Consider the following 15,816-nt stretch of genomic DNA (forward strand, 5'->3'; position numbering starts at 1 on the left):
AAATCTTCATCTGTACACTAAAGATGAGGAGGGATTTTGCCAATACAAGCTCATGTCCATTAGGATCTGATATCTAACCACTGATTCTGTAAAAACCTCCTGACCATGGACAGTATACTCTCTGACATCTAACCACCGGTTCTGTAAAATTAATAAAAACAAAAGCTCAATTAATTATCTATGGTATTGTAATTTCAATTCTCATGATTAACAAAGTGATTTCAATTGTTATGATAAACAAAATGTTTCTATCTACTGACATGGTCAATATAACTGTTAAAACCCTCAGTTTAAAGAATAAGCTACACAGTAATATAGATACATGTAATGAACTGATTACATTTTGAGAATTATTCTAATTTCATGCATATATGGTTAAACATACTGCTATAAAGAAAATAACTGTCTAGATATTCTGTCACATAATTAGTCAATAAATGTTGCTGGCTTCGACAAAAAGAAGATTGATCCTTCACAAAATTTGAAAAAAATACAAAAATCATAATAAAACAATTTTTTGTAGCTATAATGATTTTTTTGATGTCTTCAAGGCACAGAAAATTAAAATTTGGATGGAATAAGTTATTGGGAAATTTCAATAAACTATAGAGACATACACATTTGCTCTGATTATCATGACTATGTCTTTGTGTTACGTGTTTGGTTCACTGAAGTCTGATTCACTTAAGCTTGTTGAGCAATTATTCATTTCATCACCATTAACTTCCCCATTTACAGGCTGGAGAACTGTGCTATCTTTCAGTCTTTTTTCGATCTTGAATACATTCTCCTTTGTACCCTTGAATCTATCAATTCTGAAAATATAATAAAAAGATGGGTAAAAAATAAATTTATAACAATCTATTCAGTATGAAAGTCATTGCAATAGCTCACTATGAACCACAATTTCACTAAACTGATCTATTGTTTTTAGGGTAGTCATATGGGGTTAACTTTTATTTTGAAGGAGAAGGGAGAACTTGTCTGTCTTGTTCTTTCCTTATAAATATTTAAACACAGTCCTAACAACAGATAAAAAGTTTCTGAGCTTGACAAAATCATTATTACATAAATAATAGAAATTCAATTCTTTAAAGGGTTCAATGAAGGATAAAAAAAAGAACAATGTTCAAAGATCAAAATAAGGAAATTCCCTCTCAATTAAGGATGTACTTAGGTGTGGTTTAGGAATTTGTATCAAATGTTTGGACTCCTTTTTTCCCCCTTCAATACAGGGTAAAAATATTTTGCCCCATCACACCCCATTTTCTTTTTATTAAAGTCTTCAATAGCTCACAAAAGGTTATTTATCGAAATTTAAGCAGATTCTATATTTCTTTTATATCAATTTGAGACCGAAATACATGTAATATATACCAATGCAAATATAAGGTAAAAGTTTGAGTCAGACTCTTCCAGGCATTTTTCAAAATCCAAATATTTTGAAAAGGAGCTCCATAACCTATCAATATTTTTAGCTTATTTTGTTCCTTAACTAATGCTCTTCGGACTTATACTATCAATTTCAATTCAGATTTTTTCAATTTCACCTTAGTACATCCTTAAATTGTCTTTAAAAATATCCCCATAAAACCAATAAATAAATAAATATAATGCTGCTATACTTTTGTTGGCAGGGCATTACAACACCTGTTATTCAATTGAACACATTAGAAACTTTGATAATCATATCTGGAAATTACTGGGGGGAAATTTTAACAACACAAATAAGAAAATGAACTTGTAATTGTATTGCAGATCCTGTTATATATGATTATATATTATACATCTATTTCATGTACTAAAGGCTTGCATTGCTTAATCATTACATTCATTCTGAACTGGTTTGGTTCAACATTTTCACACAACTAACTATTTGCCATGTTTAAAAGTAGAATAATGTGCAATTGTGATGGCCATTTCAGAAATCAAGACATTTTGGCAATAGTATACCTTTAGTATCTTTACTACCAGGACCATGATTTGGGTTTGTAAGGAAGTAATTGAAATCAGACTTAGTGCTTAGGTCAGAATAATTGAACTGAAATGTTTAACAACCTGAGGACCATTACTACCAGGACCTGGATCAGGGTTCTGAAGGCAGTCATTGAAATGAAACTAGACTTTGTGCTTGGTCAGATAAATTGAACTGAAATTTTTGACAAAAAATGCATGTTGATTTTTACAAAAGTTGGATTGCAGGTTTAAAGCTAGTCTAACATTTTTATTTGTTTGAATATATTTTGACTTTTCCTGCATCACATTAATTATTCTTTATTCTGAATTTGATCTTAAACTTGCTCCAGGCCAAGTTATATGATTCAAAGAAATGGTGTAATGGTAAGCTTGCAAGCAAATGTAATTCTATGAATAATGGTAAAAAAATATCATTAAAATAGCATAAAATTTAGACATTGCAATATCAGATACTATAATCTTTTGAATTTCTATTTATATTTCTTAAAATGTAGCCCCCACAAATAAAAAAAAAAAAAAAAATATTCGTAAATGAGATTAAAAGTGTCAATTTTATTTGTAAAATTGATAGAAATCATCAAAATTATTTAGTTTCTTCTAGTAAACATCAATGATGCTTGGTGCGTGTGTACCAAAAGACAAATAAAAGCACAGAAGTTTTGCATCTATCAAACCTTCATTTACATGATTTTTGGACTCATAAATGTTTTTTTTTTTATATAAATGGTGGCCATATTGTTTGGTAAACAAAACATTAGCAATAAATTCAGGATGAACATCCCAAAAATTGATTTTGAGTTTAAGAATGGTTTCAAAGAAAACAATTTTTAAAAAGACAATGAATGATGTAAATGCAATAATCACATTAGCAATCTGGGCCAGGTGAGCTAAACCTTTGAGCCAGGTGAACCAAAAAAAGATTTTACACGTATTAATATTAGTTAGATTAAAACAGTGCAAATCCGTCAATATATTCTGACATTATATATGATGCATAAACCAAATATGCAATTAAAAGCAAATAAATCAGTAAAATCATATAAATCTACAGCATGTGCACACAAGTTACCCAATTATTTGCTTATCATCACTGATGATCCACAATTCTGATACGTCCTCGTGCACCATCCATCTGCAATTTAAGTGTCTTTATTAAAAGAATAAAGCCTAACCTTACTGAGGCAGAACAAAGTAAAATTTACAACATGTGGAGCAGGGTCTGCACCTGAGACCACTTACAGTTTTGCCGGGATTCGTGTCATTAGTAATTACGGAGTGACAAATAGTGCCAGGGGTTTATAATTCTCTTATACAGCTTCAAAGTTATATAATTTTGTACCTCTTTTTCAGCTAGACAAAATTTTTTACGTCAGCTATAAATGTATGAGTCAAACTCGACCCAAGTTTGTTTTACAAGTTATTTCTTCTCTTGTCTTACAATGTAAATCCATAGATGAAGCAAGGAATTGCATATTTAAATATACAATTCCTTGGATGAAGTAATAATTATGGAATATATATGATTTGTTCCAATTATTCGTTACCCCTATTGGACTATATATCTGATAGTATGAAGAACACAACAATTTCAAATACCAGTAACAAGATCAAGCCCCTACAATAAAGATTACAAATGTCCATATACATAATTTGCTACCCCCTGGTGCTGCTGAAGATAATATTACACACACACACAAATAGTGACATGCACATTGTATTGGTTGGACAAATAGTTCTGGTACTATTCGTCTGGCTAGCCGGATAAATAGCAACTGCCTAGTAACTATTGTTGTGTTTTTTCTGTACTGTTGTTTGCCTGTTTACCCTAACTTGACATATATTTTCATAAGTTTACATCATAAAAATATGCAATTAGTACTGTAACTTTTAGGAAAACTCTATAAAGTTTGGGAAGTCAAGAATATATATATTATACCAGTATAAATCACATCTGACACATAAATTTTGCTAGAACAAAATAATTGTTACTGGCTAGTATTGTCCTTTTTTTGGTGGAAGAAGACTTCAAGTCTTCTGAAGACCTATGGTGCCGACTTTAAAATCATTGAACCTCCTTATGCTGCATCTGTTTCTGTGCATTACAATTTCATAACAACTTCCAATTCTTGACATCGATTTTTACACATGATTAAGCATCAAAATCATTTAATTTGTAAATTAGGATTGAAAAACAATCACTATTGTAAATATGTACACTTTTATTTATGCAAATTATTAGATTTCATCTCATCTACATGAACGTTGTTTGTTTACTTGTAACCAGATGTTTTTAATGTAGATATTTGTAGTACGCATGCATGACTTTGGTATTGGGTCGACTCGCCCTGTTTACATCTTCGCCCTTGGTCTGTTCATCCTGAGTTCTTTCGACCATATAGTACTTTCGTTCTGTGTTCATTCTCTTCACTCTTATCAAAGACGTTTTATAATAAGTCCTTGCATTTATTAAAAAAATATCAATATTAAGGGTATCGTTAAAAAAAACTCTAAAACACAATTTAGTGAAAATCATCTGTTCCTTATTTTGTTCCCAAGGTAAAACAATCGTGTTCAGTCAATCAAGTTCTGTGCTTCTCATGATCAAATTAATAAGCCAAGCAAAAATGTTTTCTCTGAAGTTTATTCTAACATGCTAGATTTTGAACTTTGTTGCTTTCATCTAGTTGTAAAATCATGAACATGGCACTGCCACAGGTGAATTTTCATCTGCAAAGAGGGTTCTTACACAGCTTAAGGATAAAAGCATGGCTGATTGACAAAATTCAATGATGTAGTACTACCATAAAGATAATACTGAATAGTAGTTTTTACACTAATTTATTGACATAATATCTTATTTTTGTATTCAATTAAATCATTTAAAGCACAATGTACTATTCCTTTTTTCACAAAGAAAAACAAACAGGTGGGAAAATTCAATATATATTTGGAACAACTTTTCTAAATTAGGGGTCAAATTAATAAAGAAGATATAAGTTTAGAAACATCACAAAATTCTTTCGACATGTTTTGACCATTTAATACTTGATAGATGCATAATTCTTGGGGAAAGTTTCATCAAATAATATGAATATAAAGGTGCTCATTTCTTACAGTGGGTTGTTATGTTCTTCCAATGAGGGTTACCTCTCATTTGGAGTGTTGTTCCCAACATGTAAAAGGTCCATCTTTGTGCATAATTCAAAATTGGAAATTTCAACAAGCATCATATATTCTTACACAAGAGAATAAACCCTGGTCTGCTAGCTACATGTTCATCTTTTCTACGGATTTAATAACTAGAATCATGCAAACAGACTTAAAAAAAAGGCATGTAAGCTCATCATACAAATATGACACTTTTTCTAGACAATCCAGATCGTGCAAAATACAAGTCTTACTATTTTTATGCCCCATTTATGGGCATTATGTGTTCTGGCCTGTCAGTCCATCCTGCTTCAGGTTAAAGTTTATGGTCGAGGTAGTTTTTGATTAAGTTGAAATCCAATCAACTAAAACTTAGTACCCATGTGTTCCTTATGATATATATGATCTTTCAAATTTTACTGCCAAATTAAAGATTTTACCTAATTTTCACGGTCCATTGAACATAGAAAATGAATGTACGGATGGGAAATCCATGTACTTATGACACATTCTTGTTTGAAGAAACAAAATACTGTAAACAAACTTATTTTCGCACCTTTCGCAAGTAGAAAAGAAATGCGAATTCAAATCGTCACGAATTTGTAAAACTTCCATTATTTCTTATCAAACTTCATCAAGTAAATCAGAAAATCGTGAAATTAGATACCTGCGAAAGGGTAAAACACGAAATAAAGTATCCGTGAAAATAAGTTGGTTTACAATACGTCATAACGATAATGGAACAAAGCAGGCTGGGTTATTGGGGCTGCTTTTATGGTAATTCAAGTAACCTTTTATTCACCTTCTTCCACCTCAGAGCTATCAGCTCTTAGATTTAATAAAGTTATAAAAGCTAATTCAAGAAATAAATCTGAATACTGATTCTGACCAATTACTTTGAGCATTTCACAGCAGCATCTAAAGTGTTCAAGCTAATGAACATTGTGAGCATGAAGAGAATTTTATTCATGAGAAACAATAAACAAAGGTACATGTATGAGTATACAATTGTTTAATCCTCCTCATATTGTTTAATTGATTCATAGACTATACATGCTTTTTCAAGATAATAATGATGTGAATATGTTAATATTTATAAAATAACTAATTGAAGAATTCAAATAAATAAAACTATTCAACAAGCGACCAAACAACACATTAATTAACCAATGCAGTTAAACATCAGTGAAGTTGGGTAACAAGTTGAATATTTTTCAATAATTGAGTTCTTTGTTTATTTATTCTTTGTATTAAATTGACAGTGGGCTTTTTATTGGAAATAAAGTAGAATTTAAAAGGAATTATTTTAACATCATCAACAATGTTTCGATTGTGCACGTACATCAGAGGAGTGGCATTTTTATTTAACTGGGAAATCACCATATTTCACTGCAACTTATGTAATAACGTGTAGGAAAATACCCTGTTTTGTACTTTATCTGTACGTTAATGACTTTCTTTTCTCTCTATGAAATGCTGCATACTAGGATGGACCTTAAAGATAAATCCACTATCATCTCCACAATTAAAATTATCCCCTCCCCAAGGAAAAACACAAAAGCACATGTCATCATAATATACAATTACATAGAAACTAAATAAACATGCCATAAAGTGAATCCAATTTTGTTGTATCTTTCCTGAATGAATCTTACCTGTCATAAATAATTCCGTCGACTCCAGATTGTCTCAGTTGATTGATTACATTAGAATCATTATTATCTTCACCCCAGCAAAACAACACTTGGCCAGATTTCTTGATATCTTTTATCAATTCAGGATGTTGTAATATAAACTTTGAATCAATATCTATACCCTGTATAATTCAAAAAAAATTAATTTGTCTAAATATAAGATGTGGTTTAACTACCAATGAGTCAAATATCTACAAGTGACAATAGAATGAAGATGTAAAATTGAGTCCTCTGAAACCATACAAAGTCAGAAAGATTTGTGAAATGACATATAAATTTAGTGTTTTGAACTTCCTAAAATCGTCTTGAAAACAATCTTTTTTTCCCACATAAAACACTCTTATTTGAGAAAATAATCAAATTTAGAGACTGTTTTTATCAGTGTTTTATACACTTTTGTGCATGTTCCCCCAAAAAGCAAAATGGACAGTTTTTGTGTTCTTCACATATTTACATATACAGATTGTTAAAACTTGACACATAGCTCACCAATAAATCTGCAAAGTTTACAAAGCTGATGCCCATTGAGGCTTTGCTTGCCCTTGGATCTGAGTAATCACTCGGAAGTGACGATTCTCCTGTTGTCAGGAATAAAACTGGATATTTATTCTGTTTTAATCTCAACCTAGAAATAAAATAAATATTAAAATGAATCAATGCAAATTTTACCATCTTCTTTTTCTTGAAATACAATACTGTTTAAATTATGTTTTATCAACATTCTGAAATTTCAAAATTTAAATTATATTAAAATTTTAAAAGAACCAACAATGCAGTCATTCTCATTCTAAGCATACCCTACCTCATAAGTCAAACTGTGGAAAAAGAGACCACATTAAGTAGGTGCCTTAACATATTTGAACCAGATGCTCCGCAGGGCGCAGCTTTAACGGACATCAGAGGTCAAACCCTAAACGCTTGGGGCAAGTATGGACACAACATTCAAGCTAGATTCAGCTCTGAATTTGGATTGTGATTAAATAGTTGACACAGCATAGGTTTCTGACACAGAATGAACGTGGTCTAATGATCTAAAACATTTTTTTTTGCTTTTGAGCATTTCACTTTGCTGTTGAATATTAATCCTCTCAAAAAAAAAAAAAAATCTTTTTATTTCTGAAATCTGAAAAATTGAAACCCCCCCCCCCCCCCCCCCCCCCACAATTTTTTTTCATCTCCCTTTTTCCCTTATTCCAAAAATGATCTCAATTCAAATTTGAATGGAGTTTGCAACAATAACTACTCATTTAAATACATCATAAAATATTAAAATATAAAATGGTTAAAATTAATTTTAATTACTTAGTAACTTCTTTAAAAATAAATGGGGAATGTGTCCAAAGGGACACAGATGATGCCCCCACTAGCATATAACTTTAACTAGAGGCTCTAAAGAGCCTGTGTCGCTCACCTTGGTCTATGTGACTATTAAACAAAAGAAGCAGATGGATTCATGACAAAATTGTATTTTGGTGATGTTGGTGTGTTTGTACATCTTACTTTACTGAACATCCTTGCTGCTTACAATTATCTCTATCTATAATGAACTTGGCCCAGTAGTTTCAGTGGAAAATGTTAGTAAAAATTTACAAATTTTATAAAAATTGTTGAAAATTGACTATAAAGGACAATAACTCCTTAGGGGGTCAATTGACCATTTCGGTCATGTTGACTTATTTGTAAACCTTACTTTGCTGAACATTATTGCTGTTTACAGTTTATCTCTATCTATAATAATATTCAAGACAATAACCAAAAACAGCAAAATTTCCTTAAAATTACCAATTCAGGGGCAGCAACCCAACAACGGGTTGTCCGATTCATCTGAAAATTTCGGGGCAGATAGATCTTGACCTGAACAATTTAACCCCATGTCAGATTTGCTCTAAACGCTTTGGTTTTTGAGTTATAAGCCAAAAACTGCATTTTACCCCTATGTTCTATTTTTAGCCATGGCGGCCATCTTGGTTGGATGGCCGGGTCATCGAACACATTTTTTAAACTAGATACCCCAAAGATGATTGTAGATAAGTTTGGATTAATTTGGCCCAGTAGTTTCAGAGGAGAAGATTTTTGTAAAAGATTACTAAGATTTACGAAAAATGGTTAAAAATTGACTATAAAGGGCAATAAATCCTAAAGGGGTCAACTGACCATTTCGGTCATGTTGACTTATTTGTAAATCTTACTTTGCTGAACATAATGGCTGTTTACAGTTTATCTCTATCTATAATAATATACAAGATAATAACCAAAAACAGCAAAATTTCCTTAAAATTACTAATTCAGGGGCAGCAACCCAACAACAGGTTGTCAGATTCATCTGAAAATTTCAGGGTAGATAGATCTTCACCTGATAAACAATTTTACCAAATGTCAGATTTGCTCTAAATGCTTTGGTTTTTAAGTTATAAGCAAAAAACTGCATTTTACCCTTATGTTCTATTTTTAGCTGTGGCGGCCATCTTGGTTGGTTGGCCGGGTCACCGGACACATTTTTTAAACTAGATACCCCAAAGATAATTGTGGCCAAGTTTGGATAAATTTGGCCCAGTAGTTTCAGAGGAGAAGATTTTTGTAAAAGATTACTAAGATTTACGAAAAATGGTTTAAAATTGACTATAAAGGGCAATAACTCCTATATGGGTCAACTGACCATTTCGGTCATGTTGACTTATTTGTAAATCTTACTTTGCTGAACATTATTGCTGTTTACAGTTTATCTCTATCTATAATAATATTCAAGATAATAACCATATAACGGCAAAATTTCCTAAAAATTGCCAATTCAGGGGCAGCAACCCAACAATGGGTTGTCCGATTCGTCTGAAAATTTCAGGGCAGATAGATTTCGACTTAATAAACAATTTAACCCCCATGTCAGATTTGCTCTAAATGCTTCGGTTTCAGAGTTATAAGCCAAAAACTGCATTTGACCCCTATGTTCTATTTTTAGCCATGGCGGCCATCTTGGTTGGTTGGCCGGGTAACCGTTTGGTAACAGTTGGTAGTAAAAGTGAATATTGCATTGTATATTGTATATAGCATTGATTCAACTACTATTCTGGACAGAGAAATATAACTCCAATTTTCAAAGAATAATAATCATGACTAAAAAAAACAAAAAAGCTTCATCAGCAACATTTTATATTGGCAAATTTCCAATGAAGTTTATTAAACTAAAGTTGTTGGCAAATTTCCAATGTACATAATTCAAAAACAGTTAAGGTGAGATAAACAAAAAAGCTTCATCAGCAACATTGTATATTGGCAAATTTCCAATGAAATTCATTAAACTAAAGTTATTGGCAAATTTCCAATGAAATTTATTAATAATAAAGTTTTTGGCAAATTTTCAATATACATAATTTAAAAGCAGTTTAGGTGAGATATTCAAATGAGTTTCAATTACCAACCTTACACTGCTTTTAAATTATGTTTTGTACTTAAGTAATTGTCCATTAACCTGGAAACCCTTTTCCCCCCTTTTTTGCACCTGATTCCTTAACGGTTTGAGCCATAACTCCCAAAGACAATTCTTACCATCCCTTTGTGGTACATGTATTCCAATATAGTAAATATAATATAATAAAGTTCAATTTTGGATCCTTTAGACCTCACTGTGGACCAATTTGATAACCGGCCCAAATATCATAAATATAAATACATGGTTAGATTCAGCAAATCGAAGAACCTCATATATTCAATTTTTGTTGAAATCATACAAAGTTTAATTTTGGACCCCAATTTTGACCAACTTGAAAACTGGGTCCATAATCAAACTAGAGGCTCTAAAGAGCGTGTGTCGCTCACCTTGGTCTATGTGAATATTAAACAATGAACACAGATGAATCATGAAAATTGTGTTTTGGTGATGGTGATGTGTTTGTAGATCTTACTTTACTAAACACTCTTGCTGCTTAAAATTATCTGTATCTATAACAGTACTTTCTGTGGAAAATGTTATTGAAAATCTTCAAATTTTAAGAAAATTGTGAAAAATTGACTATGAAGGGCAATAACTCCTTAGGGGGTCAATTGACTATTTTGGTCATACTGACTTATTTTTAGTTCTTACTTTGCTGTACATTATTGCTGTATACAGTTTATCTCTATCTATAATAATATTCAAGATAATATAAAAAAAACAGCAAAATTTCCTCAAAATTACCAATTCAGGGGCAGTAACCTAACAACCGATTATCCGATTCATCTGAAAATTCCAGGGCAGAAAGATCTTTACCTCCATGAACAATTTTACTTCCTGTCAGATTTGCTCTTTATGCTTTGGTTTTTGAGTTATAAGCCAAAAACTGCATTTTACCCCCATGTTCTATTTTTAGCCATGGTGGCCATCTTGGTTTGTTTGACGAGTTACCGGACACACTTTTTTTAACTAGATACCCCAATGATGATTATGGCTAAGTTTGGTTAAATTTGGCCCAGTAGTTTCAGAGGAGAAGATTTTTCTAAAGGATAACTAAGATTTACGAAAAATGGTTAAAAATTGACTAAAGGGCAATAACTCCTAAAGTGGTCAACTGACCATTTTGGTCATGTTGACTTATTTGTAAATTTTACTTTGCTGAACATTATTGCTGTTTACAGTTTATCTCTATCTATAATAATATTCAAGATAATAACCAAAAACAGCAAAATTTCCTTAAAATTACCATTTCAGGGGCAGCAACCCAACAACGGAATGTCCGATTCATCTGAAAATTTCAGGGCAGAAAGATCTTTACCTCCATGAACAATTTTACCTCATGTCAGATTTGCTCTAAATGCTTTGGTTTTTGAGTTATAAGCCAAAAACTGCATTTTACCCCTATGTTCTATTTTTAGCCATGGTGGCCATCTTGGTTGGTTGGCCGGGTCACCGGATACATTTTTTAAACTAAATACCCCAATGATGATTATGGCCAAGTTTGGTTAAATTTGGCCCAGTAGTTTCAGAGGAGAAGATTTTTCTAAAAGATAACTAAGATTTACGAAAAATGGTTAAAAATTGACTATAAAGGGCAATAACTCCTAAAGTGGTCCACTGACCATTTTGGTCATGTTGACTTATTTGTAGATCTTACTTTGCTGAACATTATTGCTGTTACAGTTTATCTCTATCTATAATAATATTCAAGATGATGACCAAAAACAGCAAAATTTCCTTAAAATTACCATTTCAGGGGCAGCAACCCAACAACGGAATGTCCGATTCATCTGAAAATTTCAGGGCAGAAAGATCTTTACCTCCATGAACATTTTACCTCATGTCAGATTTGCTCTAAATGCTTTGGTTTTTGAGTTATAAGCCAAAAACTGCATTTTACCCCTATGTTCTATTTTTAGCCATGGCGGCCATCTTGGTTGGTTGGCCGGGTCACCGGATACATTTCTTAAACTAAATACCCCAATGATGATTATGGCCAAGTTTGGTTAAATTTGGCCCAGTAGTTTCAGAGGAGAAGATTTTTCTAAAAGATAACTAAGATTTACGAAAAATGGTTAAAAATTGACTATAAAGGGCAATAACTCCTAAAGTGGTCCACTGAACATTTTGGTCATGTTGACTTATTTGTAGATCTTACTTTGCTGAACATTATTGCTGTTTACAGTTTATCTCTATCTATAATAATATTCAAGATAATAACCAAAAACAGCAAAATTTCCTTAAAATTACCATTTCAGGGGCAGCAACCCAACAACGGAATGTCCGATTCATCTAAAAATTTCAGGGCAGAAAGATCTTTACCTCCATGAACAATTTTACCTCATGTCAGATTTGCTCTAAATGCTTTGGTTTTTGAGTTATAAGCCAAAAACTGCATTTTACCCCTATGTTCTATTTTTAGCCATGGCGGCCATCTTGGTTGGTTGGCCGGGTCACCGGACACATTTTTTAAACTAAATACCCCAATGATGATTATGGCCAAGTTTGGTTAAATTTGGCCCAGTAGTTTCAGAGGAGAAGATTTTTCTAAAAGATTACTAAGATTTACGAAAAATGGTTAAAAATTGACTATAAAGGGCAATAACTCCTAAAGTGGTCCACTGACCATTTTGGTCATGTTGACTAATTTGTAGATCTTACTTTGCTGAACATTATTGCTGTTACAGTTTATCTCTATCTATAATAATATTCAAGATAATAACCAAAAACAGCAAAATTTCCTTAAAATTACCATTTCAGGGGCAGCAACCTAACAACCGATTATCCGATTCATCTGAAAATTCCAGGGCAGATAGAGTGTGACCTGATTAACAATTTTACTTCCTGTCAGATTTGCTCTTTATGCTTTGGTTTTTGAGTTATAAGCCAACAACTGCATTTTACCCCCATGTTCTTTTTTATGCCATGGTGGCCATCTTGGTTTGTTTGCCGAGATACTGGACACATTTTTTTAACTAGATACCCCAATGATGATTATGGCTAAGTTTGGTTAAATTTGGCCCAGTAGTTTCAGAGGAGAAGATTTTTCTAAAAGATTACTAAGATTTACGAAAAATGGTTAAAAATTGACTATAAAGGGCAATAACTCCTAAAGTGGTCAACTGACCATTTTGGTCATGTTGACTTATTTGTAAATCTTACTTTGCTGAACATTATTGCTGTTACAGTTTATCTCTATCTATAATAATATTCAAGATAATAACCAAAAACAGCAAAATTTCCTTAAAATTACCATTTCAGGGGCAGCAACCCAACAACGGAATGTCCGATTCATCTGAAAATTTCAGGGCAGATAGATCTTTACCTGATGAACAATTTTACTTGGTCAGATTGGCTCTAAATGCTTTGGTTTTTGAGTTATAAGCCAAAAACTGCATTTTACCCCTATGTTCTATTTTTAGCCATGGTGGCCATCTTGGTTGGTTGGTCAGGTCACTGGACACATTTTTTAAACTAAATACCCCAATGATGATTATGGCCAAGTTTGATTAAATTTGGCCCAGTTGTTTCAGAGGAGAAGATTTTTCTAAAAGATTACTAAGATTTACGAACTAGAGGCTCTAAAGAGCCTGTGTCGCTCACCTTGGTCTATGTGCATATTAAACAAAGGACACAAATGGATTCATGACAAAATTGTATTTTGGTGATGGTGATGTGTTTGAAGTTCTTACTCTACTGAACGTTCTTGCTTCTTACAATTATATCTATAATGAACTTTGCCCATTAGTAACAGAGAAAAATATTTGGTAAAAATTTACATAAATTTATCAAATTAATGAAAATTGTTAAAAATTGACTATAAAGGGCAGTAACTCCTTAAGGGGTCAATTAACCATTTAGGTCATGTTGACTTATTTGTAGATCTTACTTTGATGAACATTATCGCTGTTTACAGTTTATCGCTATCTATAATAGTATTCAAGATAATAACCAAAAACAGCAAAATTTCTTTAAAAATTACCAATTGGAGGGCAGCAACCCAACAACCGGTTGTCCAATTCATTTGAATATTTCAGGGCAGATTATATATTGACTTGATTAACAATTTAACTCCTTGTCAGATTTCCTCTAAATGATTTGGTTTCAGAGTTATAAGCAAACAAGAGGCTCTCAAGAGCCTGAATCGCTCACCTTAATTTTTTTGGTTAAATCTCTCATCAATGATTATTTTGGCTTTTCAATTTATTTAAATGTTCTTTGAATCGTCCTATTTTCTTCAAAAGCAAAAAAAAAATCATTTTCTCCTATGTTCTATTTTAGCCATAGGAGCTATGTTTCTGACATACAAGGAAATGAAATATAAAATTTATACTAGATACTCTGAAACTCATTTAGCCTAAGTTTGGCTGAAATTGATACAGCAGTTTCAAAGGAGAAGATTTTTTAAAGTAAGTCAACATGATGAACAAATTGTGAAAAAAAGTCTTTAAAGGGCAATAACTTCTTAAGGGGTCAATTGACAATTTTGGTCAAATTGACTTATTTGTTGATCTTACTTTGCTTAACATTTTTGCTATAAACAGTTTATCTGTATCTATAATAATATTCAAGATAATAACCAAAAACTGCAAAATTTCTTTAAAATCGTCAATTCAGGGGCATTATACCTGAAAAACCAGTTACCCAATTTGGCTGAAAATTTCAGGACAGGTAGACCTTGACCTATTAAATACTTTAACTTCTTGTCTTATTTGCTCTAAATGCTGGAGTTTTTGAGATATAAGCCAAAATCTGCATTTTACCCTGTGTTCTATTTTTAGCCATGACGGCCATGTTTTTTGACGAAATAAAAAATAAAGCACAAACTTTATTTTATACACCCTACTGATCATTCAGTTGAAGTTTGGTTGAATTTGGTTTAGTAGTTTTAGAGAAGAAGATTTTTTAAAGTTAGCAAATATAATGAACAAATTGTGAAAAATTGTCATTAAAGGACAATAACCCCTTAAGGGGTCAATTGACAATTTTGGTCATATTAACTTATTTGTAGATCTTACTTTGCTGATCATTTTTGCTGTTTACAGTTTATCTTTATCTATAATAATATTCAAGATAATGACCAAAAACTGCAAAATTTCCTTAAAATTACTAATTAAGTGGCAGTAACCCAACAATGGTTTGTTTGATTCATCTGAAAATTTCAGGGCTGATAGATCTTGACCTAATGAACATTTTTACACCATGTCAGATTTGCTCTAAATGCTTTCGTTTTTGAGATATAAGCCAAAAAACTGCATTTGACCCCTATGTTCTATTTTAAGTAACGGCGGCCATATTTTTTGACGGATCAAAAATCGAAGCACACACTTTGTGAATGATAATCTAAGGAACAATCATGCTAAGTTTCATCCAAATCCATTCAGTAGTTTCAGTGGAGAAGATTTTTTAAAGTTAGCAAATATGATGAACAAATTGTGAAAAATTGTCATTAAAGGACAATGGCCCCTTAAGGGGCCAATTGACAATTTTGGTCATTATTAACTTATTTGTAGATCTTACTTTGCTGATCATTTTTTGCTGTTTACAGTTTATCTTTATCTATAATAATAT

At 31.9% G+C, this 15,816-nt stretch overlaps 1 protein-coding gene across 3 annotated transcripts in view; it reads right to left on the minus strand.

Moving 5' to 3' along the window:
* LOC139512130 (glycerophosphocholine phosphodiesterase GPCPD1-like) overlaps positions 1 to 15,816 on the minus strand; it is a 45,487-nt gene continuing 29,671 nt past the window's right edge. For 2 of the 3 annotated variants that reach the window (XM_071299526.1, XM_071299527.1), the window contains exons 16-19: positions 7,308 to 7,443; positions 6,780 to 6,940; positions 618 to 815; positions 1 to 141 (exon numbers count right to left, since the gene is read on the minus strand). In XM_071299526.1, coding sequence (XP_071155627.1) covers positions 653 to 815; positions 6,780 to 6,940; positions 7,308 to 7,443 — 460 coding nt within the window. In that variant the 3' untranslated portion in view covers positions 1 to 141; positions 618 to 652. Of the gene's footprint in view, positions 142 to 617; positions 816 to 3,046; positions 3,110 to 6,779; positions 6,941 to 7,307; positions 7,444 to 15,816 lie in introns of all 3 variants that reach the window. The other variant, XM_071299524.1, reaches the window with a different exon arrangement.

Source organism: Mytilus edulis, chromosome 2 (genome assembly GCF_963676685.1).
Source record: "Mytilus edulis chromosome 2, xbMytEdul2.2, whole genome shotgun sequence".
Lineage (NCBI taxonomy): Eukaryota > Metazoa > Mollusca > Bivalvia > Mytilida > Mytilidae > Mytilus > Mytilus edulis.